Source organism: Miniopterus schreibersii (genome assembly GCF_964146895.1).
Source record: "Miniopterus schreibersii genome assembly, chromosome: 1".
NCBI lineage: Eukaryota > Metazoa > Chordata > Mammalia > Chiroptera > Miniopteridae > Miniopterus > Miniopterus schreibersii.
Window position 1 is genome coordinate 47,102,808 of NC_138101.1, and position 13,627 is coordinate 47,116,434.

The 13,627-nt window shown below is 41.1% G+C and overlaps 1 protein-coding gene across 1 annotated transcript in view; it reads right to left on the reverse strand.

Moving 5' to 3' along the window:
* Window positions 1-430: 430 nt before the first annotated feature.
* The window catches only part of RASGEF1B (RasGEF domain family member 1B), a 34,346-nt gene continuing 21,149 nt past the window's right edge, over window positions 431-13,627 (reverse strand). Inside the window, exons 9-14 of the mRNA XM_081148314.1 lie at window positions 12,328-12,407; window positions 11,187-11,282; window positions 6,286-6,381; window positions 5,803-5,926; window positions 4,566-4,638; window positions 431-1,775 (exon numbers count right to left, since the gene is read on the reverse strand). Of these exons, the coding sequence (XP_081004440.1) occupies window positions 1,751-1,775; window positions 4,566-4,638; window positions 5,803-5,926; window positions 6,286-6,381; window positions 11,187-11,282; window positions 12,328-12,407 (494 nt within the window). The 3' untranslated portion in view covers window positions 431-1,750. The remainder of the gene's footprint in view (window positions 1,776-4,565; window positions 4,639-5,802; window positions 5,927-6,285; window positions 6,382-11,186; window positions 11,283-12,327; window positions 12,408-13,627) is intronic.

Sequence of the window (13,627 nt, forward strand, 5' to 3'; positions counted from 1 at the left end):
AATCCAAATATGCATGAAAAGAAGATCCTGAGGTTACCTACAAGTATGAAGGTTATGTTGAACTCTGAGAAGGCCTGGCAGTGTGGTGGAAAGCTTGGGATCTGGAAATTGAAGGCTTAATTCAAATCACTGGGCCTCTCATTAGCTATGTGGCCTTGAACAAATCATCATTATTATTCATACACCTGTTTCCACACCTAAAAAGTGGGGATGATCATCTATGCTAAACACTTAGTGCCTGGCAGGTGATGTTTATTAAATGCTAACTATGATTCATTTTCATAAAATCAATGCCCACACACACACTCCCAGAGGCCACGTCCTAAGGAAACACGTTTAGCCAGGCACTTGGGTTGACTTCTGCAACTGCGGCCCACCCCCACGCAATGATCCCATCCATCGAAGGAAAGAAGGACTCCACACGGCTGGCTGCAGAGTGTGAACTATATTGACGGTGGTAGAGGGACAGCTGGGAGACACTGTAGGCTGCGGAGGTGGCGTGCAGCACATATACATGCTCTGTTTTTTGAAACCATGTCATAAAGTTTTCAAATGCATCTCTGTTTTGAACATGACATTTTGTTTTTTTCATTAGCACGGTTTACTACTCTACAGCTTCTCCTAGAGTAAATACATATAATGGCTTTTTGCAGAGCAACTACAGACTTACTGAGATGTTTAACAGGGTGAACTACTTCACAATTAGGTTGACCTTTGAGTTAACAGCAAGATGTTTTTCATTTACTTTGTTCACTGCTGTAGTGGGGGTGGTGTGGGGGTGGTGGTAACTTTTCCAACTTATTCTTTGTTCATGTTTAGTCACCAACAGCCTCCGAAAGGCAATGAAAAGTAACAGTCTGCTAAGAAAATTAAGTTGTGATTAGGCCATGGGTTTTTCCAAGACCCTTAAAAGTAAGATAATTTAAATTTACAAGAGAAAAAAATATGCGTCATGGAAAACTAAGTAACAAAAAAACTACTGAAAAATACATCTGTCCAACACAGTGGTCAGCTGTAAACAGCTCAAGAGGGATAAAGGAAACAAAAACTCCTTCTAGAATGCTAAGCAGTCCAATGACAAACTCTGCCTTTTCTTTTTTCTAGTGGCTATTTTCCTACCACAGTGTTGAGCTTCATTATTATATTAAATAACTTATATGGGTAAAAAGGAGTTTGCTAACCAGCAGCCAACTCAAAACCTTGTTGGAAGAGGGAGGAGAGGAATTCACAACACGGCACATACAAAGGGAAACGAAGTCCACAGCCGGCTTTCAACCAGTCTTCTCCTCCTGGCCATTCGCCGGGCTGAAGTCGGGGATCTAACTGGAGGGATTTTTCCTCTCCCTCCTCTCCCTTTTTCATTTAAGTTAACAAAGAAACATGGGCTTCCTAAGAGCCAGCACTCAGCTGGGCAAGTCCCATTAGCAGCAAATGTTCAACCAAATAATAAAAACACACACACAAAAGGAAGCTCCATCCAGGTGCAGAGCTGTGAGTCACATGGAAATTCCAGGAGATGAATCATGTGCAGAGCTGGGACCTTCAGAGGAGTCTTTCTCCAGTGTCCTCAGTGAACATTTCAGTCTCACAGAATCCGAGTCAGTCTGTCAGCTGCAGGAACAAGTCCCCCAAATGCTCCTGAGCGAGCCTGCTTGCAGGGACTTCCTAGCTTTTTGTGGTCCTAGATGCGAGACGACGAAGGCCACCCCTCAACGATCGCCTGACGGTGCAGCAGCCAGCAGCCCAGTTGTTAAACTCTGCCTAAGAGGCTTGACCTGAGTAACAAAGACAATATGAGAATATGTACAATTATTTGAAATAGGATTAAAATGCCTTGAGTAATACTAGTTTCATTTTTCCTGTGTTAAGTCTCCCCCACCCCCCATATATTTAAAAAGAGAAAGCAGAAATACATCAAGTGTTGTAGTCCTGTTTTTTGGGGAGAACTGCTAGTCACTTAAGAGACACATACATTAATGGAGACGGCAAAAGCTTTGTTTATAAATAACTCTGTATCATGAATGGCTTTATATTTTTTAAAAAAAAAAGGTCATTAATGATAAAAAGCTGCTAGATATGTACTGGTCTTATCACAGGTGGGTTTATTTAGTAAATATAAGCATTTTCACATTCCTGCCCATTGAGGGAATTTAAAGAGCAAGTGACAAGAAAGGTGTTTGCCCTCAGAGGTGCATTTCTCGCTCCCACTGCTAAACTGAAGTGTCTGAATGAATGGCTCCAGGGGCAGCGGGAAAAGTGTCCATGTACAAATATCTTACTGCCCTCAAAGCTAATATACATACAAGGTTTTAGGTAGAGTAATTAGTCTCAGAATCCACTTCACGTGTGGCTTTGCCAATGACCATGACCTATTTTCTTATCATCTCTGTGGCTGCTATGCCCCGGCCAACACCTGCAGGGACCCGACCTCAGTCCTCAACGCTGCAGGCGCGGGTGCCCAGCACTGGGCCGACCTGAGGCAAGACCCTGCCCTCACGGCTTAACCCAGTAGTAGGAAAAAGCAGCACATATATGGCAAAATAGCACGGGGTCTGTAACAGGCGAGGAGGACGGCCGGAGAGTCCATGGGTTAGGACAGAGATGGATCAGGGAGCAGGAGGTGCTCCAGTGGGGCCCTGAGACTGGACAGAGATGGAAGAGGCAGAGTTCATGGCTTAAACCCAGACGCAAAGGAGGGTTTGTTCTTCAAGGCCCTTACAAAAAATTGTAACGTGGAAACTAGTCTTTTACACCAAGAATGCATCTCTACTGTGTTTACGTACATAATCCCTCATATACCATTCATTCTAAGTGTGCGACTGCTAGTCTCTCAATGAATTCTTACCAGGATGTTATTACTGAGCACTTCTGAGTTGGGTACGAGGGTGGATGAATTTATGGCTTTGCATCTGAATTTATGCCAGTACAGAGCAACCTCTCATTCACTTCACATTTCTAAATTCTCTACTAAATTCTTGGGTCACATTTCAACCAATTGAACGTTAACTGTTATTGTATACTGTGTGTACAGTACATACAAATATGGGGAGAAATTACATAATTCAATCTTTAGTTTTCACTATCAGTCTTTTTACTTATAAGCCCTTCCAAATGAACCACTACTAAACAGAAATATGGCCTAGAAGAATAACAATTAGAAGGAAATGGCGATTAGAAAAGTCTGTGATAGGTTTGCATTACTTTAGCACGTCTGGATTTCACAGGTGATGCAGGTGCCAGGTATCATTTATGTATAGTGAACTCAGCTGCTTAACAGTTTTTTTTTTAAAAAAATCTGTAAGAAAAGTAACAACAGCTAAGTTGTACTCAGGGGTTGTGCCAACTTATGTTTTTAAAAAAGAGAAAGGGGGGATTAAAGGGGAGAAACAGGGAAGGCAAATGCTATCTAACAAGAATAGCTAAAGGGACTGATTCCCAAACCTTTTACCCAGCAAGATGTGTACTCTGAAGCTCAGGTTTACACCTGAGTAATATTTAAGAGTGGCATTAATATCTTTTAATATCAACACAAATTAATGTAAGTTTTAAGGTAAATGTGCCACTAGCAGGCACAAACTTTCATAGAAGCAGAACTGGCCATCAGCCCAGCAAGCTGCTCCATTCCCATGAGTCCAGGTGTTGGCCAACCTTCTTCACGTTTGTGTGGGGGATAAAAGGAGCACCTCCAATACTTATCACCCCAACTTGTTCTAAGGATAATACTCCCAGTGCCAATGTACCTCATATCTCCTCACTGAGAAGTATAAGGAAGGCCTGTTTCATTGAAACAAACAAAATTGCACAAAACCAAATACATCTTAGATATGTATCCTAGTTCATGAGAACTAGTCTTATATCGTTTAATGAAGGCTCCCAAATGACTGTGGGAAGAAGAGAAAACATGCTTATGAACCTTGGTATAAAAAGGTACATATTCCCAGTATATCTTAGTAGAAATGCAAGTAGAGCAAGTTTGATTATATTACTATTATATCCTGGCATGCTACTGCCTATTAAAGTATCTTAAACGGTTAAAATACAAATTTACCTGTCCTAGTTTTGTTTGAAAATACATTTATTTGAAAATATTAATAGATTAACAGAATTTTTTACCTTGAAGAGATTCTAGGTTATGCTTCAAGTCCTAATTCTCTCCTTCTCAAACCAAAGTAGGGACCAAGATCTAGTTGGTATGTGACTCCCTCCAATTTACTGAACTAGCTGGCACTTAGGTCTCTTTTATCTCAGGTCCAATAAAATTTTAGCTCAGAAATCTAGTCTGAACTTCTTTCAGACAAAGACAATGAGTCAGTGTTGTTCTTCCCACACCAAGGAGAATTTCAGTTCCTCATTCCATAAAATAATGGGAGACAGAAAGAAAAACAGACACAGTGTATATCTGCCAATACACAAAAAAAGAAAGACAATAGAACTGAACGATGGGAATGAGGATTTTAAGCCACAAAGATTCAGTGAACAGGAGAAAGATGCAGAGGGCTTCTGGCAGAAAGCATGGGCCCTCTCTAGATGAGGCAACACTTTCAATGAGAAGCAACGAGACCCACCTTAAGGACTTCCATCTGTCTTTCTCTATATGATTTTCAGGTCCTTCACTCTCATAGGAAGCCAAGTACAGAGCTACAATCAAGCAAAAGTAAGAATGCATTAACATCGGAGCCTTCTCCTGATAGATCACCCACCACCACCCATTCCTGTTCAACACGAGCCAAACCCTATTAGCGAACACACTCCTCAGCCAATCACTTATGACTGAGAAGCACCATAGTTTTATTAAGAACAGAGTGTCACTTTGCCTTTGACAATCTCAACAAAAACTCAAGGGCCTCTATGCCAAAGTGAAACTTAATTACCTGTGAGACAATTTATGAGGCCAAAAAAAAAGCCTTACAAATGCAAGCCAAATGATGCTATTGTACACTCACGTTTATGTTCTTTACAAAGAAGGGGACGGGAAGGGGATTCACTCCTGGTAGCCTTGATTTTTTAAAAAAAAAACCTTAGGTAAATAGCCCGATTTTCAAGGCTAATTCTCCATCCTTCTAAAATACATATTTTTTCTTTTTAAATCAAAAAGCATCTTCATCCAAAGACTTAAAAGTTTATTATTAATCCTATATAGAGGTTTAAAATTACCAAGTACCCTCTAGAATGGTAATATTAATTCAAAATGTTCTTCAGTCATTATCATGAACACTATCCATCTACTATAGGAAATTATTAATAGACACTACCGATTTCTATAATATTAGGATATAACAAATCAATAGAAAAAATCCTCAAGTCTTTTATAAACTTAACTCTCTTTTGGTCAATTTTTTCTGTATATCGTCAATTACTTTATCTGCCTCAAATTCCCTAATGTTTTAATAGGTAAAGACTTTCCACTATTTTTTCAAACAGGAGGGTATAGCAATGAACTGGTTGTTTACTCAAATTACCTTGAATATCAATGTACCACAAAACATCTCTCTTTCTCCACAGAAGCAAGCCCAAACAAGGAAGAAAATTCTCCAAAACCTCTCCAAACCTCTGCAGGTGTCACGTTATAAAGAATGTTTAACCCCAGAAACATACTCTTTATGGGTGACTATTAAATGAGTATGTGGAAAATATGTTAGGGATATATCATACGGATTTCTTAACAGAAAATTCTTAGGAAGGAATAGGTCAGAAGACAGGCTTCATACTATATGAAGAACCAGGCACCAAGCATTTATACACTGTTTCCCAACAGTAGGTCTGGGGACATGGGTGGCAATGCCAGCTGGATGGCCAACTCACAATCTTCACTGAAGACTGGTGCTGTGAGCAGGTACTGCAAGATCTTCCGGTCCCTCTCGAACGGGCATTCCACCTGTTTCCACGTCATGAATTCACTCACTTGTTTGGCCAGTTCCCAAAATTTCTACAAAAGAATCAATTAAAGAATTTAAAAGCAGTCATCAAAAATTATAAGCTTGGAAGAGCCAATTAATTCCCTTTAATGTTTTTCTCTGGCTTCTAATCTTCTGAACTACATCATTTTCTTAATTTAATAAAATTAAGGTACCTGCTAGGTATAGGAAAAATGTACTTAAGTACTTCCAAATAATTAATAACAGTGCTGCAGCTAATTTATTCTACTGGGTATTATTATTATTTTCTTACAAATGTAGGTAAAGAGAACACTTGGTTCTAGAACTTCAGGATTAGCTTTGTCTGCCTGACCTGAGGTGCGATGCTAGAGTAGCTCACCCTCTCTGTTCTCAGATTTTTTACCCTTACCTCAAAGTTGACGTGGCCATTTGGAAGGCGGTTGGCACAGCCCTCGTTGAGGAAATAAATATCTTTGATTAGAAGACTGAAGAATGGTATCACAATCTAAAGAAAACAAAAGATTCTGGTTTATTTTGGGCTAGTAAACATTTAGCCTCTTATCAAACAATACAAGAAATTAATGAACATCATTAACTCTGGATTACATAAAAAGCCAGTGAATTAAGATACAGTGTTTTGTTTACCTCCCATGACCGCATTTTCCTCCCTTACAAAATTTTGCTTCAGACACAAACGCTATTAATAACCAAGCCACAGCCAAGACACATACCACTGGAAAGCGGATGGCTTTATGTCATTCCTACAGTTTTCCTAGTTTTCTTAATGCAGTAGCCATATAATAAAATCTGGAAGTTCTAACTATAATCAAAGGAAAAAGATCTAAAAGAACTCCTGCTTTTCATTTAGTAAATTATTAATAGAATACCTGGCATCGTAGGTACCAAGATTTTAAGAGGTGTGACCATCTCCCTGCTAGAATCTGTACTGTTGTATCATTTAGATTTCTACATTTTAGATGATTTTTTTTTAGATGAACATTTCATTTTACTCTAGAAGACACTGCCCGAGAGGGTAATGTCAGAGCTCAGTGTTTTAGGTATTAGTTGCCACAAACTTCCAATCCAGTAAACCTGGCCTTCAGATGACAGAACAAGTTCGCACCTGTTCTCATGGGAAATCACCAAAGTACCTTACACAATATGCTGTGAGATGCACCCAAGTGAAGGAGGAATATAAATATGCATATTAAAATTAATGGTTATTTAAAACACAATGAGCCTTCTTTAGTAAGACGTTCCTGCCTTGATGATGATGAGGTGGTATTAATTATCCTAAAATAATAATAATCTCTAAGAGTCCCCTAAATCCTGCTAAGCCCCTGATGAATACAGGACAAGGCTTGGGCACGGTAACTTCCACTTCTCTCAAGTGCCAACATGGTCTTACAGATTCTGTATTTGCTACAAGGAAAGAGTGCTCCAAACGCTAACTGCGGGCCTATGTTGTTTTCCCGAGTGGGCTTCTGAAGTTCCCCCAAGCTTATGACTCATGAAACACTCCTGTACTACTGAAAGGGCTGCGAAACATACATTTTGGCTCATACCCCCAAATACTAAGGATTAATTTCCACTTCTAGAGAGAAATTCATATTTTCCCCTAAAGCCATTTAAAAAAACCTGATTATTTTTTGTTCCATTGATCTCTGAAAATAGCCAAAGTGAATCTTGGCTCTGACAGCCTCTTTGAATATACTTTGTCATTTGCTATTGTCTGTGGTGGAAGTTTCTTAAGCTGAATTATTAAAGATTCCCCCTCCTTCAAATGTTACTGTTTCTGTTAATTTTAGAATTAAACAGACACAGTACCAATGACAAAAGCACACCTGTACCTCATTTCTTGGAAAAACCACTTGTGACTGGGAAGCGCTGGACTTGGGGATCTGCCAGACATCATTTTAAAATCTGGCTCCACAATTTACTGGCAGCGTGAGCCAGGGGTCTGGGAACTGTGACCCGTGGCCTGGCCCGGGCCCACCACCTGTTTTGGGATAGCCTGCGAGCCACACAGTTTACAGTTTTAAGGGAATGGAAAAGTATCAAATGAATAATATTTTGTGAGCATGAAAATGATATGAAATTCCAATTACAGCAGCCACACAGCTTTACCGAAAAACAGCTACGCTTGCTCACCCACGTACTGTCTCTGTCTGCTTTTGTGCTACAATATCAGAGTTCAGTAGCTGCAACAGGAACAGTACGGTCCACAGGGCCTAAAATATTTCTGCTCCGGTCCTTAATGGAAAACATTTGCCAACCCCTGGAAAAGCCTAACATGCTAAGAAAGCCTAGTGTCCTCACCTTAAAATGGAAACAGCAGAAACTTCCTCACTGGGTTGTGGTAAGGATTAAAATAAATAAGACAGGTTTGACTTCAATGAAGCACTCCCCAAAACCAATGGGCCCCATACAAAGGACAAATATATTAATGATGCACTTGAAAGATAATAAGAATACATCATCGTAAGGCAGCTGCTGGGAAGTGAGGAAACAGTATAAATGAGACGCAATATTTACATGGTGGGCCCAGCGGGCGTGGCTCAGTGGTTGGGCATCGACCTAGGATCCAGGAGATCGGGGTTCGAGTCCCGGTCAGGGCACATGCCTGGGCTGCGGACTCAATCCCCAGTCGGGGCGTGCAGGAGGCAGCCAGTCAATGACTCTCTCGCATCACTGATGCTTCAACTCTCTCTCCCTGTCCCTTCCTCTCTCAGAAGTCAATATACATTTAAAAATATATATATATATTTACACAGTGGGACAGCTTTTGAGCAACAACTCTATTTCTGTGCTCTATTCTGTCCTGCTGGGCTGTCAGAGTCATGGGGTGTTGAGGATTTACTGTCTCATACCGATATTTAAACTTTTCATAAGCTCATGTCCTGTGCCTCTTGTTGGGTGGCAAAGGCTGTACCTTATGTGATATTTGCATTCATGGTGCCCACATGATGCTCCACTATGGATTGAATCACTTTTCCAGAAAAAGAGAAATATAAGTAACCTTCCATAAGGCACTTCCCTGCTCTGTTCCTTATGCCCACATGCAAGAAAAAAAAAAGTCTTCTTTGCAGGCTTCTTCAACCTCCCGTTTACTCCTGGATCAAGTCCCTTCAGCTCTCTAGCCCCTCTCTCTAAATCTAACAGTAAAAATCATGAGAGTCACAGGACTTTGCATTTCTGTGAGCTAAAGTCTCGTTTCTAGGAGGTCTGGCCAATGCTGTCTTTCGAGGCAGGATTTCTCAAATAATAACTCCCCAGCCGCTACGCCTTAAAGGCATTATCAGTCCCACACCTACAAATGAAGGCTGAGGCGCGAACAAGTTCCCAGGAACACAGGGAGAATGGGGAAAGGGTTCATAACCACGCGATCGTATCTGGAGTGGTTAAAACCTGGGCGCGCGTTCCCGGGGGAGAAGCAGTAACTATCTGGAGGCCGCGGGGCCCGTGCGGAAGGCAGGTTCCTTCTGCTCTGTAAGGCGCTGCTAGATGCGCCACCCGGCCGCATAAACTCGAGATCTGAAAGCACACCAAAGATTCTATTACTCTAGTCATGGGGCCAGGAGGACTTTAGAACAGGAAATTATTCGGGCACAAAGGGAGTTTCCCTCACTTCAAAAAAGAACAAAGAATCCCAATTCTCTGGAATAAAAGATGGATTTATCTAGAAATGTTTACATTCACAGCCTTTGAGACCAAGTGTGAAAAAGAAACAGCGTATTTTTTTAAATGGTGGTGATTTCATTTGTTTTATGAACTTGAGAGTACAATTCATACGCTCACACAGAACTGTCTTTTTAAATAGAAAACTAAGCAGACAGAATTTATTAAATGACGTAAAGGGTAAATACTTTGGTGTTTTGTTTTGTTCCTCGAAAAAGCAACTAGAGGCCCACAAATATAATCATCAATGAGGTTTTCAGGGGGGTGGGGATTAGACTCAGAATTATTTCGGCCAGTGCTGCAGCTCCCTACTGAGAGAGATGATTCTGCGGCCGCCTCCCTGGGGGAGCCCGCCAGGCTCTCAGTGAGGGCCATGCAGCTGCAAAGAAGGAGCCTTGCATCCAACACGGAGGTGAGCGAGAAGCCGCAGAGGCTCCCGGCGCCAGCACATCCTCGCGCTCAGGGTGCCCGATCCTCCCACACCTCTGCTCTCTTCCAGAGCTTGAAAAACTTCTGATTAGATCTTTCCTTGATCTAGTCACAGGAGTACAGGGACTTGGGCAAGTAAAACTGAAAAGCTGGTGAACTCCATCGGGCTAAGGTAGAGAAAGTGGATTCTGCCTCACCGCCTCTCCAACCCTGTTTCTTTAGTTAAAGAGAAGTTAACGTATTTACAATAGCTCTCCAACATGATCAGGACTGCTATTTCAGATTCTGCTGAGACCCAATTTAACCTTTTTAAAAGATGGGGGATATTTTTGCATTTGTTTTACTGAGGCTGACATTTTCTGGGGGGAAGTGATTGAGATGCCCTGAACTATTTTTCTAAACTTCATTTTCTTCTATTTGTTGAAGATACAGTTTAAGTTAAAAGACGGACAGAATCTATAGAGAAAACAACTCTCATCAAGCAACCTTCATCAGCCCTTTCCCAGAACCAGGTATTTACTTCTGAGACAACGTGATCTCCCAATGTCAAAATGGCTTATCCTTCCCAGGTAAGGAAACACGACACTGAAATGTGCCAAGAAAGGACCCTCAGAATCAAGAGCTTGGTGGATCCAGGACAGTGTGAAATTGTTTAAGGGTAGGGTAGATAGAATAAGAATCATTTTTTTCTCGGGCATTTTTCTGTACTTTTTCTGCCACCCACATATCCATGAGTAATAGCAGGCCTAATGCTACAGCAACTAACCTACTTTCTGAAAACAAATGACTTAACCACGGGAGGTAAGCTGGTCCTTTTAAGAGGAAAGGCTACAGTTAAGTCAGCTACCTTGTGCAGAGCTTAAACATCTATTCTCCATTCAATCAAATTACTCCCTAATACCATTAGTCATCTTAACGGATGACTTAGATCACTGCTTGAAATGCAACTAAGACACGTTACCAAATAATCATTTAAATAATGCAATAACAACACAGTAATATACATTTGCAAAATTCTACACCAAGTTGCCCTTTCCCTCTCACAGTTCAGCTTTCCTTTAGCACTCCCCTTCCCCGTGCGGCCCGCGATACGATTTCTACAGCGTCAGCTTTCTCCCATTTGCACAGGCAAAAGCAGCTCAGTGCAGCTAACTGCATCTCAGTGCAGCATCTACCACGAGTAAAACTCCTTTACACACATACCTTCTCTCTGCTACTGTGAGCAGTTAAAGACCTCTGTGCTGCTCCACGAAGAGCTGTTCGGTAATTATAGAAATTACTGGAAGGGTCCATCTGATGCTATGGACAAAAGAGAGGAGAGTATGAACTATTGACTTCTCACTGGCAGGAAGTTCACAAGATCATACTTTTAACTCTACATAGAAAATTCAGAATAATTAGGGAATTCATCAAGAATGTCATTTGTCTCTCATACACACACACGGGCATGAAACACAGAAGAACACAAATGTTTTCTTTCCTGAGGTTTGGTTTATTTACATAAGCTGATGTCAGCTGCGATGATGCTAAACCCAGACCAAATTCTTTCCAGGTTGACTGCTGAGATTAGACTTAAAACCGACAACAAAGAGTCAAACACCAACATAAGAAACCGTTTCCCGGTTCCATCTGAAGGTTACTGTGTCAGCTGATGGTCAGCCATCCCACAGTGATCCGACACTTTAGAGTGAACTCGTGCTTTGCTGTAGGTAACCAATCATTCACGAATAATTGAGGCGTGCTACCTCACAAGAAGGAAAGTAAGTTTATTACACAATCTGAATAAAGTAAAATTACACACCCTATGTTAATCCCCAATTTGGAAGAAAACCTAGGAAAAAAATATTTTCTTAGTATCTCCAAAGATAGTAGATGCAAAGCACAAAAACACCAAGGTACTAATGATGTGCGACTCACACACAAATGCCTTTATGTTTAAGTCTTACTATCCTGAGCTACATGGGAGGGCCTCTCCACAGGTTAGATAAATGTGCTAAAAGGATGGAGAATGAGTAGTTCCGTGGGGCTGGGGTACCCCTCCCCTGGGACACTGTGAGTAAATCGAGTCAGTGGGCACACACGGAAGTAGAACTCCCAACGGGTCGGGACCCAAATTCCACCCTGGCATACGTGAGGTGACTGACAGGTCACCGTTCCTCTGTCCTCTTGGTGAAAGGACCCGTCTACAACCCGATTACCCCCCCTCCAACTCTACTCCCTTTCCTTTCCCTGGGTCTGTAGGGTGGGTCGTAGAACTATCTGACGGAGAGACAAGGTCACCCAGAGGAATTCCACTTGCCAGGCATAAAATGTTACTCAACAGCGAAACATCAGCCTCACACACCTCGAGAATGTCAAACTTCGCAGTCTTCACTTTGGCCCAAGTTTTCTTTAGCCGAGACACTGGGCTCATGTTCATTCCAGCTTCACGTTTAAAATGGGGAGGGAGTGGAAAGAAAGTTGACAGAGAGAAATAAGAAAAGTTATTCTAATTGTTACTCTGAAAAAAGGTTCACAACTAAGTGTAAGTGACACTTTATTAAAACCTTCCAAACAGTTCTGCAAAGTAGCATTACTATTTTACACTCCCACCAATAACACTCAGTCCCACTTGCTCCACAGCCTTGCCAATATTGGGTGCAACCAATCTTTTTCATTTCGCTAAGCCCAGTGTGTGAAGTAGTATTTAAGTGTGATTTTAATTTGTATTTCTCTGTTGACGATGTGGAGAAAGCATCTTTTCATATAATTACTGTCCACTAGTACAGCTTCTTTTGAGAAATATCTGTCCAGTATCTTGCCTTTTTCCCCCGCTGGGTTATTTCTTACTATTGACTTGCAGGGTGTTTTAATTCTAGATACAAGTTCTTTTTCAACTATACATAACATAAATGTTTTCTCCCATGATTAGCTTATCTTAACATTTTCAATGGTATAAGAAGAGGAAAAATAAATACTAAATGTATCCCATGAATTCTCGTGTCCTTAAAACTAAGTAATCATCTATTACCTAGACCTCCATGGACCTTGCAGGTCCCTTATTTAGATGTCATTCTGTTCACTGTTTTCATGGAGTGAGTCAGACAAAGAGCTAAAACTTGGCCAGGATTTTTATGGCAAAGACAAAGGGGAAATGATATGAAAAGAAAATGGAAAGAGAAATTGGTGAGAGGAGAAATTTATTAGGATCAAAATCACTGAATTAAATTTGGTAGATTCTCTGGCTTCAAACCGACCCTGACTCTAAAGAGCCAGGTAAATATTCAAATATTTACTGAGTGCCTACAATGTGTAGGACAGCCATATCATTTATCATATGAATTAGGACACTTTTAAATGACAGTCAGTGTCAATGTGGCAAGACAAGAGGTACAATTTGGGAAAGCTAACCCCATGCCTATGCTGATAGGATGAATAGAAAGACACATGGCCACTGGCACTTAAATCCCTGTGATACAGAGGAGCAAAGCCTGTATTTCAGGGTAATAGGTCTGTATTGGTAGGTACCAGGAGATGGGCAAGGCAGTCAGAAAACATCCCAGTTTCTCAAGCCACCCTCTTGTCCATGCTGATGGGATCATATAATTTAGTCTCAGATCCAGTATTTCTATAATGCTGGATACACAAGCTGTCCAAACACTTTT